This window comes from Salmo trutta, chromosome 37 (assembly GCF_901001165.1).
Source record: "Salmo trutta chromosome 37, fSalTru1.1, whole genome shotgun sequence".
In the NCBI taxonomy this organism is placed as follows: domain Eukaryota; kingdom Metazoa; phylum Chordata; class Actinopteri; order Salmoniformes; family Salmonidae; genus Salmo; species Salmo trutta.
The window spans coordinates 12,141,016-12,157,428 of NC_042993.1; the positions used below are offsets into that span (position 1 = coordinate 12,141,016).

Consider the following 16,413-nt stretch of genomic DNA (forward strand, 5'->3'; position numbering starts at 1 on the left):
ACCCCCACCATGGGATGGTAACCCCCACCATCCCTCAGGAGATTCTTGGCCACTGCCATAGTAGTGGAATGTCGACAGGGGAAAGTCTCTAGCCACTTGGAGAAGGCATCCACTATCACCAGACAATATTTGTAACCCTGACAAGGAGAGAGTTCAATAAAATCCATCATTATGTGTTCGAATGGTCCTTCAGGGGACGGATAAGCCAACAGTGGCATGGGAATCCCTCTTCCCATGTTGTTAGTCATACAAATCACACATTTTGCACAAAATTGTTCAGCAAGCACAGAAAACCAGGTGCAAACCAAAATGTATTTAGAAAATCAACAACTTCCCCCTTTGGCACATGATCCTCACCATGTGACAACTTAGCTAAGTAGGGGAAACATGAACGTGGTAAGACTAGCAGCCCAGTCGGGCCCAGTGAGAGTTTCTGCACCTGGTCATATGTACATAGTCGTTACCACTTCCACAACTCAACAGGACCCACAGAGGATTGCAAGTCAGAGATATCAGTGGGAGAGAGGAGGTTATGATCAGGAAGTGAAACCATCTGTAACACAGGGGCCTAAGGAGACAACCTTAGCTAAGGAGACAACCTTAGCTGCCAAGTCAGCCATAGCATTACCTTTGGAGACAGGGTCAGAAGAGTTAGTATGAGCAAGGCACTTACAAAACAGCAACTTCAGAAGGGAGAAAAATAGCCTTTAGTAAGTTATCAACAAGTTTTGAATGAGAGATTTTCTCCCCAGAGATGTTGGTGTGGTACCAAAATCATGTACCACACCAAAGGCATATCTCCTATCTGTATAGATCAGGGCTTCCTAACCCTCTTCCTGGAGATCTACTCTCCTGTAGGTTTTCGGTCCAAGTGAGTTTTCATCTGTATTTTTCGTAGCTGTTTACATACCACCACAGACTGAGGCTGGTACTAAGACCACATTGAATAAGCTGTATTCAGCCATAAGCAAACAAGAAAACGCTCACCCAGAGGCGGCACACGTAATAGCCGGGGACTTTAAATCCATTTGACCAAATTTCTATCAGCATGTTAAATGTGCAAGCAGAGGGAAAAAAAAACTCTGGACCAGCTTTACTCCACACACAGAGACACATACAAAGCTCTCCCTCGCCCGCCATTTGGATTTCCATCTGACCATAATCCTATCCTCCTGATTCCTTCTTACAAGAAAAAATTTAAGCAGGAAGCACCAGTGACTCGATCAATAAAAAAAGTGGTCAGATGAAGCAGATGCTAAGCTACAGGACTGTTTTCTAGCACATAGTGGAATATGTTCCAGGGTTCCTCCAATGGCATTGAGGAGTACACCACATCTGTCTTTGGCTTCATCAATAAGCGCATTGATGATGTCGTCGTCTCCACAACCAGGATCCATGGATTACAGGCAACGTCTGCACTGAGCTAATGGCTAGAGCTGCCGCTTTTACGGGACCCTATAACCCGGAAGCTTATAAGAAATCCCGCTATGCCCTCCGACGAACCATCAAATAGGCAAAGCGTCAAAGCTCCGACGCTTGTCGGATGTGTCAGGACTTGCAAACTATTACAGACTACAAAGGGAAGCACAGCCGAGAGCTTCTCAGTGACACGAGCCCACCAGACGAGCTAAACTACTTCTATGCTCGCTTTGAGGCAAATAACACTGAAACATGCATGAGAGCACCAGCTGTTCCGGAAGACTGTGTGATCACGCTCTCCGCAGCCGATGTGAGTAAGACCTTTAAACAGGTCAACATTCACAAGGCCGCAGGGCCAGCTGGATTACCAGGATGTATACTGCGAGCATGCGCTGACCAACTGGCAAGTGTCTTCACTGACATTTTCAACCTCTCCCTGTCCGAGTCTGTAATTTCAACATGTTTTAAGCAGACCACCATTGTGCATGTGCTCAAGAACACTAAGGTAACCTGCCTAAAGGACTACCGACCCATAGCACTCACGTCTGTTGCCTGAAGTGCTTTGAAAGGCTGGTCATGGCTCACATAAACACCATTATATCAGAAACCCTAGACCCACTCCAATTTGCATACCGCCCCAACAGATCCACAGATGATGCAATCTCTATTGCACTCCACACTGCCCTTTCCCACCTGGACAAAAGGAACACCTATGTGAGAATGCTATTCATTGACTACAGCTCAGCGTTCAACACCATAGTTCCCTCAAAGCTCATCACTAAGCTAAGTACCCTGGGACTAAACACCTCTCTCAGCACCTGGATCCTGGACTTCCTGACGGGCAGCCCCCAGGTGGTAAGGGTAGGTAACAACACATCCGCCACGCTGATCCTCAACATAGGGGCCCCTCAGGGGTGCGTGAAAAGTCCCCTCCTGTACTCCCTGTTCACTCATGACTGCACGGCCAACAACTCCAACACCATCATTAAGTTTGCCGATGACACAACAGTGGTAGTAGGCCTGATCACTGACAACAACGAAACAACCTATAGGGAGGAGGTCAGAGACCTGGCCGTGTGGTGCCAGGACAACAACCTCTCCCTCAACGTGATCAAGACAAAGAAGATGATTGTGGACTACAGGAAAAAGAGGACCGAGCACACCCCCATTCACATCGATGGGGCTGCAGTGGAGCAGGTTGAGAGCTTCAAGTTCCTTGGTGTCTACATAACCAACAAACTAACATCACACCAAAACAGTCGTGAAGAGGGCACGACAAAACCTATTCCCCCTCAGGAGACTGAAAAGATTTGGCATGGGTCCTCAGATCCTCAAAAGGTTTTACAGCTGCACCATCGAGAGCATCCTGACGGGTTGCATCACTGTCTGGTATGGCAACTGCTCAGCCTCCGACCGCAAGGCACTACAGAGGGTACTGCCCAGTACATCACTGGGGCCAAGCTTCCTGCCATCCAGGACCTCTATACCAGGCGGTGTCAGAGGAAGGCCCTAAAAATTGTCAAAGACTTCAGCCACCCTAGTCATAGACTGTTCTCTCTGCTACTGCACGGCAAGCTGTACCAGAGCGCCAAGTCTAGGTCCAAGAGGCTTCTAAACAACTTCTACCCCAAAGCCATAAGACTCCTTAACACCTAATCAAATGACTACCCAGACTATTTGCATTGCCCCCCCCCCCCCCCCACGCACCACTGCTACTCTCTGTTGTTATCATCTATGGGTAGTCACTTATCATCTATGCGTAGTAACTCTAATAACTCTACCTACATGTACATATTACCTCAACTAACCGGTGCCCCCGCACATTGACTCTGTACCGGTATCCCCCTGTATATGGTCTCGCTATTGCTATTTTACTGCTGCTCTTTAATTACTTGTTTCCTTTTATTTATTATTCTTATCCATATTTTTTGAAACTGCATTGTTGGTTAGGGGCGGATGTGACTAATAAAATTTGATTTGATTTGAATGTTTAAATTATGTATTCAATATAGACAAGAAAAATACAATAATTTGTGTGTTATTAGTTTAAGCACACTATGTTTGTCTATTGTGACTTAGATGAAGATCAGATCAAATTTGATGACCAATTCATGCAGATATCCAGGCAATTCCAAAAGGTTCACATAGTTTTTCTTGACACTGTACTACCATACTCCATTCAAAGGCACTTAAATATTTTGTCTTGCCCATTCACCCTCTGAATGGCACACATACACAATCTACAGTATATCTCAATTGTCTCAAGGCTTGAAAATATATATTTTTACCTGTCTCCTCCCCTTCATTTACACTAATTGAAGTGGATTTAACAAGTGACATCAACAAGGGATCATAGGTTTCTCATATATTCACCTGGTCAATCTATGTCATGGAAAGAGGAGCTGTTCTTAATATTTTCTATACTCAGTGTATATGTCTGTCTGACTAGGTCTTGTATGTCCTGGGATGTATGTTGTATACAAGTGAAGTGTTAAATGTGTTGTGATGTTTTATATGTTTGCCAGGAATGCCTGTATTCTTGCCAAGCAAATTTCACTATAGAAAAATTAAGTATTAATTCATTAAACTCCGGTTGGGCAGACCAAGGGGGTGACTCTCCCTCTGAACCCAGACCAGGCCTCTGTCCTCCCAGCCTGGGTTGGGTCATTACCCCAGTGTCTGGCCTGGTACTGGAAGAAGATAGAGGTCCAAACACTTGATACTCCGCTATAGGAAATCAATAGGGACTACTTGAACTCCAAATGATTAGCTCAGTGTCTTCATCTCTAACTCTTTCTCGCTCTCTGGTTTTCATTTCAACGCTGGTCTTTGTCTGAAGTAGGTTACATTTTTTATAAAAGTTTAGGATTTGAGGCCTGATTTTTAACACAAACACAATTCTTTATAAGCCTAATTGCCTCTTGGTTGGTTAGAGAAGAGGGAAAGAGAGAGAGCGAGAGAGAGAGCCCCAGACAGTGTTGTTGGATTCAGAAAATAAACTATGCATCCTACCTGACAGAAAGGATGAGTGTATGTGGGTCATACAGCGCAGAATAACATTTAGGCAGATTATTAAGCGACTGGGAGTGAATAGTTTTCTCCAATCCTATGATCAGGAATGTGACTCACTGTCAAAATAAAAAGTATGATGTACTGCTCTGTCAGTACATGATCAAATTCAGTTTACATTCTTAGTACATACAATTTTTGGTCTGTTCTGTTATTGAAAAGGAAGCTAAATGAGGTAGAATTGATATAAGGAGGACACCGATAAATATATACAATCGCAGTCAAAAGTTGATCCCCTACTCAATCAAGGGATTTTCTTTATTTTCTACATTGTAGAATAATAGTGAATACTTCAAAACAATGAAATAGCACATATGGAATCATGTAATAACCAAAAAAAGTGTTAAACAAATCAAATATATTTTATATTTGAGATTCTTCAAAATAGTCAACTTTGCCTTGATGACAGCTTTGCACACTCTTAGCATTCGCTCAACCAGCTTCACCTGGAATGCATTTCAATTAACAGGCGTGCTTGTTAAAAGGTAATTTGTGGAATTTATTTTCTTAATGCGTTTGAGCCAATCAGTATTGTTGTGACAAGGTAGGGGTGGTACACAGAAGATAGCCCTATTAGGTAAAAGACCAAGTCCACAGTACGGCAAGAACAGCTCAAATAAGCAAAAACAAACGACAATCCATCATTACTTTAAGACATGAAGGTCAGTCAACTTTTTTGGTTACTAAATGATTCCATATATGTTATTTCATAGTTTTGACATCTTCACTATTATTCTACAATATAGAAAATAGTAAGAATAAAGAAAAACCCGAGAATGAGAAGATGTGTCCAAACTTTTACTGGTACTTTTACTGGTACTGTATATATATTATAAAATATGGTTTATTTGAGTTGGGACAAAGAGCCAGAACCACACCATAGCTCTCTAAGTATCCACACCTTGTATCCAAACCAAACACAATCTTAGGTGCCTATTCCGATCCAAGCACGCGTAAATGGAATTTAATTCCCTTTTTATGCACGTTTCTCTCTATGCATATTCTGACCTTGAATTTAAGCATGAGATTAGCAAGCTATTCACACGTTATTATTTTGGGGTGGAGATCTAGTAAATGAAGGTGTGGCTGAGGTGTTTCTGCAGATACATGTATATGCCCGGGGCTTTTCTCCTATTTTATTTTACAATTTGTATCATGTTAAATATGAGCCATTATCGGGTGCCAACATCAGAAATACCCACATACACTTAGAACTGTCACTTTAGTGTTAGTTTTCCTTGATTTGTAGCTTACATTTAGCATCATAGCTAATACAGGACTATGAAAGGTCCAGTGCACTGCTTTTCAGATTTTTTAAATTTAGTAAAACATTTTCAGGGAGTGCTGTAGCAATCCTACTTCCTACTGCTATGGACATAAGACCCAAATAATTTCAGTGGTTAGTTTTAACCTTCTTCATAACAGTATTGTTCAGTCAGTATTCTTTTACTTTCATCATTCATTTCTATCTTCTTTTTAGGTAAATTTACATACTCCGTAATGTAAGATAGGGTAGTATAAAATGTAGGTTAATGATTATGAATGGTTGAAAGGTGAGGTTAGCACTGCCAAAGTAATGGGCTTTGAAAAAGCCTTTCATTCTCACGCAACCACAGAGCAGCTAATTTCCCTAAGGTCTCTTTTACAAGAGGAAAAAAACTCACACACGTCTGCACTACCGTCTTATTTCACCTGACCTTTACAGAGTGTATTGTTAGAATAACACACCGAGTGACTTGTTCTGACACGTGGGACATTCTTCCCAGGGCTTTAGGAGGTGTGTTCCTCTGACTGGGATTCAGATCAACAGACAACGCCTGCTAGCAACGCAGACTCATGACACAAAACATAACTTAGAGAAACAGAATCTTAAAAACATGTGGGTTATAGACCACACATTGGAAGAAATGTAAGCGGGTCAGGGTTAATCAATTCAAAAGTAGGGCCTGTCACGTGAGGTGTGAGGTTTTTACTGGAAATGTAATTAAACAAATAGAAACTTAAGGACTCATTTGCAGAGGAAATGAAAGAAAAAACAGGAGTGTGACAAACTATCACCACCAACCAAATCAATTGTAAATCATTTGTAATTCTTTTACATATTACCTTCAGTTCAAGGGCAAAGTGTTGTATGCGTTTGTTTTATTTGGATTCCTGTCCCGTTTCTTTGTCCTTTCATCACTCATTAGGGTTTAATGCTGTGCATATTCTGTGTATGCTCTGCACAGACACTCCAATGACATCGTTGCATCACATGAAAAACATTGTACCACAAGAGTCTGTTCAATTCTGTTCTATTGGACAAATTACATTTACAATTCAGTCATTTAGCTGACATTATTATCCAGAGTGACTTACAGGAACAACTAGGGTTAAGTGTTTATATTCACTTCACTTTACTTTTTGATTATATGGGTGATCAGATTTCCTGAGTGCTCATACCATCTCCGGGAGAAATATTATTGGAATATTCTAAACCTCAATGATCCTCGTTGAATCGAGAACAGAAGGTAAAACTCTTATTGTTGTGAAACTGCAGGCATCTTCCCCCATTAGAGAAGACAGGCTTGGGTCAGAACCAGTGGAGACCCCTCGTTCAGGGCAGGTGGGGCAGACATGACCTGTTTTGAGCCGCCTGACCTGTTTTGAGCCGCACCTTTTTTTGGGTGGGGGTTGCTCGTTTTGCATGTTATTTTGACATTAATTCGTGCCACATATCAGTTTGCAAACAATGTCAAAAATACAAGACTAATATTTGAGTTAATAAAGCCCCATACAAACTTGGTCTCTTATTTATTTACATGAATAAGGCAGCTCCAAAATGCAGGTGTTTCAGCCTAGCTCAGTGTTCTGTGGTGGTGGGGCAGCCAGTGGAAAATATGGATGGTAGGGGTTGGTAATGTTCTCTAGTGGTGCCGTGATTGGGTAATGTTCTGTCACTCATGGGGATACTGTGTCACCGCCAAATCTAAGGGTAGAGCGGGAAAATTCAAGCCCTTTGGGTGCTGCCATAGAGTTACATTCTAAGTGCCCATCCAAGAAGGCTAAAGGTTATTGGCCACAAATAAAATGACGTTAAATCACATATCTAAAGTAGCTGATGATGTTGATCATGGCAACATCATACTTTCAGAATCTTAGCTAGCAAGCTAGCAGTCATCATCATGAATCAAGTTGATAATCTACTGGCAAACGCTTTTTAATCCTTGTCATATGAAGAGAAATTATAGATAAAACGTATCGGTGCTCATTGGTCATTGGACATAAACATTACACAACAAGTTGGAAATTGCAAATTCAACAATGAGTGTTTTGGAAGGAATTAGTGGCTAACTGCAAGCATTGCAAAGCCATCATGGAGTGGGTGCGTAGTTCCAAGTCTGTGTTTAAGGGTCTCTTTTCCAAGCTTAAAAGGATAAACATTCAACATTGGCCATGGTGTCAATCCAGCATGACTTTTTCCACGCTCAAAACAACTGGAAACTCAGAACTTGGAAATCTGACTTCAGTGAGTTGAAGACAACTGGGAACTGGGAAAATACCTTTGGAACGGTCATCCAACTTGGAATTGCAAGTCGGAAACTCGGGCCTCTTTCTAGAGCTCCGACCTGAAGATCACTGACAACATCATGATTTAACCTTGTTTTTTTCCCCAATTCCAAGTTGTGTTAGAAGCACCATAAATCCAGAGAATGCCAGACTTTGATGGCAAAGTTTGATGACAAAATTTGCCCACAAAGGACCGTCGTGCCACCTTCCTGTTCAAGTGAGCACAGCACAACAAGGGGAGTATAAACATGTATTGTATGTTGCTGCATAAATGATAATAATATGCCAGGGAGATATGTATACTGTAGCTAAGAAAGTAATACTAAGTGTATGTTGTGTAGTAAGCTGTTAGTAGCCCATGCGACTCACCCTAATAATTTGGTTTCTTGTCCCCTTCGTAATTTTGGCACTTCCTGTATGCAATCTTCTCAGGTTTTGGCCTGCCATATGAGTTCTGTTATACTCACAGACACCATTCAAACAGTTTTAGAAACTTTAGGGTGTTTTCTATCCATATCAAACAATTATATGCATATTCTAGTTTCTGGGCAGGAGTAATAACCAGATTAAATCGGGTACGTTTTTTATCCGGCCGTGAAAATACTGCCCCCTATCCTAAACAGGTTAACTGACTTGCCTAGTTAAATAAAGGTAAAATAAAAAATAAATAAATTGCTAACAGTACGGTTTAACTTGCAATGAAAACAACTTTGACAAAATTAGAGATGTATAGTATCTGAAAATGTATCTAGCTAGACTCTCTTACCGTATGCATGAAAGATGAACGCTTCTCCCTCTCTGTCACGGATGACATGGTTGCCCTTAGTTTGAAGATGTAATCCAGACAGGTATTTTATAACAGCCTTCTGTGTTCTCTTTTTAACGCCCGAATGTTCTTCATCTCCTTAGCTATCATACTCTGCTTCTACTGGGAATTCCACTGATTTCAAATCTCGTTCCACCAGAAAGTGGAGAGCCTTAGCAACACTTGTGCAGTTCTTCATGATATCTTTTTTTTTGTGCTTTAGAAAGGATTACCTACACCTACTAAGCAGCTCATGTTATTGACAGACCAAATTTGAACTCATCTCTCGGCATGTCCAGCCCATCCATTATCTCAGCCAATCATGGCTAGCGGGAAGGTTCCTGTACTCGTAATTTAACAATTTTATTTGTATTTACAGATGGCATACATGTTTGTTTTTAAGCCATATGAAAGCTCACATGTTCCAGAAGGCATTTCTGCCAAAAAAACACATTTTGGTTAAAAAAATTAACATTACGTTCAAATGCCTCTCCTGTGAAGTAGTGATGCGCGACATACGCCTAGTTTTCTGAAACAAGTCACATTAATGACCGATTTCTTGAGTTATGTCTCAAAATAGACAAACAGTACCATTGATGCTATTTTCTTGTTTTTTCAAGCTAAGGTCTTGGAGTATGCAAGCACACTCATTTGGTTCAACTAGTTGATTTTGGCTAGCCGCCATACGATCTGAAGTATGCTGACACCTTTTGGCCTGCTTCTGTCTGCTTGAGACCTGACACTGGGAGAGAAATTATCCTTTTAGCAGGACAATAACACAAAACACAAGTCAAAATTCACACTTTCTTATTGAAATAAAACTGTTTCTTACCAAGACAATATAGTGGAAACTCCTGAGTCACATATAGTGCCATTGTGACTAGGATATAACTATTTTTTAAATTGTTTTATTTGCTGTTATTAAATCAGTGTTCTCTTCGTCAATGAGAAAATACAGATTTAATAACTTTAAATAAAACAGCAGAAATAAAAATATATAAAAATCATATTCACAATGGGGCTGTCACATTTTTGACTGCAATGATTTGCAACAGAACACTGCATTCAAAACTCAATTATTGAAGTCATTGGATTTCGATAGCTCTGTGAGTGAGTGTGAATGCTTCTTGACAAACATACCACACCTCTAAATGATAACAGATAAATGCTGTAACTCGACACACCCTTTATCATTTCACCTCCTTCCGCTTCAAGTCAAAATGTACCTTATTGTACCCATCCTCGTGAGCGTGCTTCTCCCCAAAGGTAAGAGGACTATTTAGGCTATAGCCTACGGTTAACATGCATTTCAAATAGAATTTATTTAAAAAGTCAAAATAGTTCAGAAAAATCTCTAAATGTGGCTAGAACCCATCTATTTTATTCATTACTTAGGATACCTTTGGCTGCATTTGGATTAATTATGCTTTGAAGATCAAGTTCAGCAATTATTACACTTTTTTGCAATTTCAGTGTAGCCTATAGCCCACAGTTTATAACTATAACGAAGACGCAATAAATATATAACTTCAACAGCATTTATCAATTTATCTTTTGAATGACAAATGCAGTTCAGCCAAAGAAAACATTGTCCACGTTTTAGTCTATTATATCCTTGATCATTTATAAAAATAATAAAAAATGATCGGATGCTGTAACTTTTCACCTTCTCAGCATTTTCACTCAAGTGCTTTGAGTGCACACCAGGAGAATCAGGAGCATGCACCGACAAGGAGACGGACTGTCTTTATCCAACCCAATGTGGAAGCTCGCGGGTCGTATCCTATATGGGTAAATTAATGGCAGGTTAATTTAGGTCTTACATTTTAGCCTAAAGATAAAACAAATATTTAGGTTACATTTTTGACGTGTTTTAACCTGTATGTTTTTTTGCTTGCCTCGACCTCTTCTTTCCAATTCCAGGTGATACAAAATTAGTGGATATCAACGCGAAGTCTTGCGCGGTGCCTGCTGAGTGTGTCAGTGCAGCAATGAACTTCGGAATCACGCGCACAACGATCGCCAACAAATGCTGCAATACGGACCTCTGCAACTCCCAAAGCGTCCCTGGTAACTATCTCAATGAGAATGTATAGGCTGTTAGTTTATAATAAATGCTAATATTAAAACATTCGATTTGATAGCATGTTGAAAGGCTGAATTGAAATGAATCATTTTAATTGAAATTTCTATGAGGAAAGTTTGAGTTGATCAATTAGAATATGTAAATTATTAAATTGGTATGTCTACCTTAAATGAAAAACAACCAACCGATGTATTTAGCGTAAATATTTAACGGCTGCCACGTGTTTTCAACGTAGAGGAAGATTAATAATTTAAATAGGCTCAGTGGCGATTTTAGCATGTAAATCTTGGTGGGGCAAGCAGTCACTACACAACAACTCTAAACAATACATTCATTGCACTATAACGGTGACGAACGGTGCCCACAAACTGTTAGGTCTACATAAAGCTGTCCCAACAGCAGAGTCCCAACAGCAGAGTCCCAACAGCAGAGTCCCAACAGCAGAGTCCCAACAGCAGAGTCCCAACAGCCGCTACACCTGGCTATCAGCGGAGCCTTGTCTGGCAGTGAAACAGTTCACCCAGCCTCATTTAATGCCTTAAAAAAACATTGCTGATATAGCTGACTTGCTTAAACAAATGTGGTTTCTACTGACAATTGAGATGTACAAGCTATGGGATAAGGGGATGACAAGCGGATAAGAGACAATCCGTAATTTTGATTAAGACATTAATGAGCGAGCCAGGACTGACATAGTCAATATAACTATTTGTTCAGCACTTTTGAAATGTACAGGGACAGAATTCAGAACATGGGCCATTCTTACAGTGTTCTCCCTGTACACCAAGTCAGAACCATAGAATAAATAAAGGGGGCATATAAGCAGACAATGAAAGCTCTTACAATATTAAATGATGACATTTCTCTAAAACAGGCTATAGGCTACATGTGCACCACCAAGTCAGAACAGTAGGCAAAATGAAGAGGGGGAAATAGACAACATTTTTAGGGTGAGGCACATGGGCTACTAACAGCTTACTACACAATTTCTCTTCCTTTTTAACCATTGTCATAGGAAGAGAAATAAGGATTTGCCTTTTGTTGAATTGATTCATGACTGCTGGTTAGGATTTTGAAAGTAAGATGTTGACATGATCAGTCCAATCAAAGCTACTGTACATATAACGTGTAACGGCTGTCGTAGAGAGGGGAACAAAGCGCAGCGTGTTGAGTGCTCATTATGATATTTATTAACTCGAAAAACACTAAAGACAAAATAACGGCAAACGATCAGAATACAGTTCTGTCAGGTACAGAGACCAAACAGAAAATAACTGCCCACAAACACAGGTGGAAAAACCCCTACTTAAATATGATCTCCAATTAGAGACAATGAGGACCAGCTGCCTCTAATTGGAGGTCATCCCAAAAAACACCAACATAGAAATAGAAACCTAGAATATAAACATAAACATAGAAATAGAAAACATTGAAAACCACCCAACAACACCCCCGTCACTCCCTGACCTACTCTACTATAGAAAATGACATCTTACAAGGGTCAGGACGTGACATAACGTGATTTGACATCATTTTATCTGTGGCCAATGCCTTGAGCCTTCTTGGAAGGGCACTACTAATGTAATTCTATGGCAGGAGCCAAAGGGCTTCAATTTTTATGTCTACCCTTACAACTTGGCCGTGACGTAGTGTCCCCATGAGTGACAGAACACTGAGCCAATCATTGCAGGCTTGCCCCACCACCACAGAAAGGACTGAGCTAGGCTGAAACACTTGCATTTTGGAGCTGATTTACTAAAGAAAACAAAAAAGAGATCATGTTTGTATGTGGCTATATTAACTCAATTATATATTTTTTTATCATTGTTTGCAAACTGATATGTGACTCATTAATGCCAAAATAATATGCAAAACAGGCAACCCCCCCAATTTTTTTATATTTTATTTCCTACTTTATTTTTTTGCAAAGAATGTGGGGCTCAATAAATTCTCTGAATAACGGGTCGCCACTGAATAGGCTATTTTCAGGAATAGAATGAATCTATTTTGATTTTGGTTTGTGGTGAGCTGGGAGTGAAAAGTGTAATCACCTATCCCTTAGAGTCCACTAAAGCTCCTCCTAATGGAAAGAAGTGCTTCACCTGTACCGGAACGGACTGCACGAGCACTCTGAGCTGCTTGGGAGACGAGGACCGCTGCATCTCAACAACAGGTAGTGTGTCAGATTAACGTTATCTGCACATTCTTTACATTCCTTTAGCTTCTTCCTTTAGTCTCTCATACTGTTCTTATATACTAGACATAACATAGGAAACATAAATCCGGGGCACTCAAATTAGTATGACATGTTATGTTTGGTATAGTTACATCCGATATAAGGCAAAAACGTAAGGAGGGTGGTTGGTTGGAGTGGATGGGTGGGCATATAATGCGAACGTCTAGCAACCCAAAGGTTGCATGTTTGTATCTCATCACCTACAACCTTTGCATGTTAGCTACCTTTTCCCCTAACCTTTTAGATAACCCTTGCCCGAACACCTTACCTTAACCTTAACCGCTAACACTAACCCGTACTGCTAGCTAACGTTAGCGTTAACCACCTAGCCACATAGCTAATGTTAGCAACAAATATTTTGGAATTCATAACATATCTTACGTTTTGCAATTTGTAACATATCATATGAATTGTAATTCGTAACATATCATACGAAATGGATGATGGATATCCACAAATTAATGCATAAATAAGTATTTTAAATGAATGTGCACTGCACTGAGAAGTTTCCCAATCTCCAAATAAACCTCCAACTGTGGCCTAACTGCAGCAAAAAAATTACTCCATGACCCAACGTTTTAATTACGACATGTGGTGATGTATCTTAGCTGTCAGTGAAACCCCTTAAAAGTGAAACTAACGCACATTTAGGCATGAATCCCCAATGGTTAAGGATAGGGCTAAGGTTTGGGATAGGGTTAAACTTAGGTTTATGCATTAATTCTGATTGGTTAAGTTAAGGGTTAAGGTTTGGGAAAGCCTTAAAACAAAAACGAGCTCCTTGCACTGGGATTGAACACACGACTCTCGGAGCCGGAGATTGCAGCTTAAACGCCCTATCCCCCATCACAACACCCTAGCAAGCCTACTAGATGGTAATAGGCACTCACGTTGCTCCAAGTGGATGGTATATCTTCACATTTCACCAGGTCCAAATGTAAACTGGTACCTACAGAATCAGCATCTGCTGGAGTATTCCATAGGCTGAAAGTTTTATCCAATGTGCACTTATCAGGAGTTGATTGGGCTTGGGAAGCATTGAGTCTTGTGAATATCAGTAACATTTTCTTGTGTGTGCTGCTAGTGAACACGGGTGGCATGAAGATAACAATGAAGGGATGTGCCTCCAAGAGCATCTGTGTGGGAGACGTGTCACGAGCACTGGGGCCCACCATGGGCGTGGACATGAAGTGCTGCGAGGGGAACCTGTGTAACAACGCCCAGAGCATCGGACTGAGCCTCCTGCTCCTGGTGACATCCATGGTCTCTGTCGCCCTGTTCTACTGAGAGACACTGTGCCTTCACCTCCTTACCTCTCTTCCTCTCCTGGGTATTGCCTCGTTCTGTTTACTAGTTCCATCATAACAGGAGCTTCCCAGTCATTGTCCACCCCCCATCTCCCCATGCCCCAGCCCTAGTCTCCACTATCTACCTGTTGTGTGTATTAATAATGGATGTTACTGAATAGCCCCTTTCACTGGACGCTTCCTTTGGGCATCACATTATGTAGGGTTACCTCAACCCCTTCACCCCCGCGAGCATAATGCTGCAGCCACCTGTGGAATGCACGATAGCCATTTCATTTTAGGGACAGCTCTCGCAAAAAAAAACACACTCACAACAACCCACAGCTACATCCATCCCATAACCCCTACACACACCCACACCCATCCTCTTCTCTCCTCAAGGCCCTGTGAGTCAGTGAGGCATGGATGTTTGGCGAGGCATCTGCCAATCTAAGCAAGTGTGGTACATTGCTTCAAATCATTAGCATTGTTAGCTGTTACATGTTTTTAACATTCTGAATAACATAACAAAGGCTATTGAATCCCATTTTTTACCTAGCAGAAATTTACTTGAAATTAAAAATGTCACCTGATGTGTACAGTGTTAATGTATTTGCTTGATTAACAAGTTTAATTCTGTAAATGAAAAAAGATGGAAAGTATATGAATTACTGAATAGATGAGCTGACTCTTTATTCTCACAACCTCTTGCTTCCTCGTTCAATGAGGCAAAGAATAAAAAATATCCCAAATACAATGCTTTTCGTTTTTTTAAATATTTAGGACTAGCTTATTACTTGTCACCCATTCTAAAACTGACTGCAGCTCTTTGTTAAGTGTTGCAGGGAATTCACTTGCTGTAGTAGCTGATGTGTTTAATGTTGAGTCATCAGTATACATAGACACACTGGATTTACTCAGTGCCAGTTGCAGGTCATTAGTAAAGATTGAAAAAAGTAAGGGACCTAGAACACTGCTCTATGGAATGCCCTAGTCTAAATGGATTATGCTAGAGTTTTCAATTAAAGAACACCCTCTGGGTTCTGTTATACAGGTTATTCTCAATCCACAATATAGCAGGGGATGTAAAGCAATAACACATAGGTTTTTCCAGCAGCAGTGCTTGTCGTCTGTAGAAGAAGGGGACCAAAGCGCAGCGTGGTGAGTGTTCATATTAATGATTTAATAATAAGAAACACTTCAAAACAATTCAAGAAAATGAACGACAGCCAACATTTCTGTCAGGTCACAAAATGTACAAAACAGAAAATAACTACCCACAAACCCCAAAGGAAAACACGCTGCCTAAGTATGACTCCCAATCAGCAACAACGATGTACAGCTGTCCCTGATTGAGAGCCATACCAGGCCAAAACAAAGAAATACAAAGCATAGAAAAAAGGACATAGAATGCCCACCCAAATCACACCCTGACCAAACCTAAATAGAGACATGAAAAAGGCTCTCTCAGGTCAGGGCGTGACAAGCAGATTATGATTAAGTCTAACAAAACAGCTCCCACAAGTTTCTTATTATCAATTTATTTCAGCCAATCATCAATTATTTGTGTAAATGCTGTACATGTTAAATGTCCTTCCCTATAAGCGTCATGAAAGTCAGTTGTTAATTTGTTTACTGTGAAATAGCATTATATGTGGTCAAACACATTTTTTTTTCTCCACAAGTTTACTAAGGGTTGGTAGCAGACTAATTGGTTGGCTGTTTGAGCCAGAAAAGGGTGCTTTGATATTCTTGGGTACCGGGATGACTTTTGCCTCTCTCCAGGCCTGAGGGCACACACTTTCCTGTAGGCTTAGATTGAAGAGATTGCAAATAGGAGTGGCAATATAGTCCGCTATCATCCTCAGTAATTTTCCATCCAAGTTGTCAGACCCAGGTGGCTTGTCATTTATAATAGACAACAATAATTTTACACTCGTTCCTGTCACAAGCGTCGTTAAAG

The 16,413-nt window shown here is 40.6% G+C and overlaps 1 protein-coding gene across 1 annotated transcript; it reads left to right on the plus strand.

The window, feature by feature from the left end:
* Positions 1–10,008: 10,008 nt before the first annotated feature.
* Positions 10,009–15,207, plus strand: LOC115176652 (urokinase plasminogen activator surface receptor-like). The gene is made up of 5 exons (XM_029736795.1): positions 10,009–10,108; positions 10,517–10,633; positions 10,766–10,912; positions 12,991–13,101; positions 14,249–15,207. The coding sequence occupies exons 1-5, from the start codon at positions 10,063–10,065 to the stop codon at positions 14,449–14,451; spliced, it is 624 nt and encodes a 207-aa protein (XP_029592655.1). The 5' UTR covers positions 10,009–10,062; the 3' UTR covers positions 14,452–15,207.
* Positions 15,208–16,413: the final 1,206 nt, after the last annotated feature.

Excerpts from the sequence above, each read along its gene's own strand:
- LOC115176652 (XM_029736795.1), top strand. The coding sequence starts at position 10,063 with ATGTACCTTATTGTACCCATCCTCGTGAGCGTGCTTCTCCCCAAAG. Across the intron at positions 10,913-12,990 it reads CAACTCCCAAAGCGTCCCTG|AGTCCACTAAAGCTCCTCCT; the intron begins GTAACTATCTCA and ends CCTATCCCTTAG. Across the intron at positions 13,102-14,248 it reads CCGCTGCATCTCAACAACAG|TGAACACGGGTGGCATGAAG; the intron begins GTAGTGTGTCAG and ends GTGTGCTGCTAG.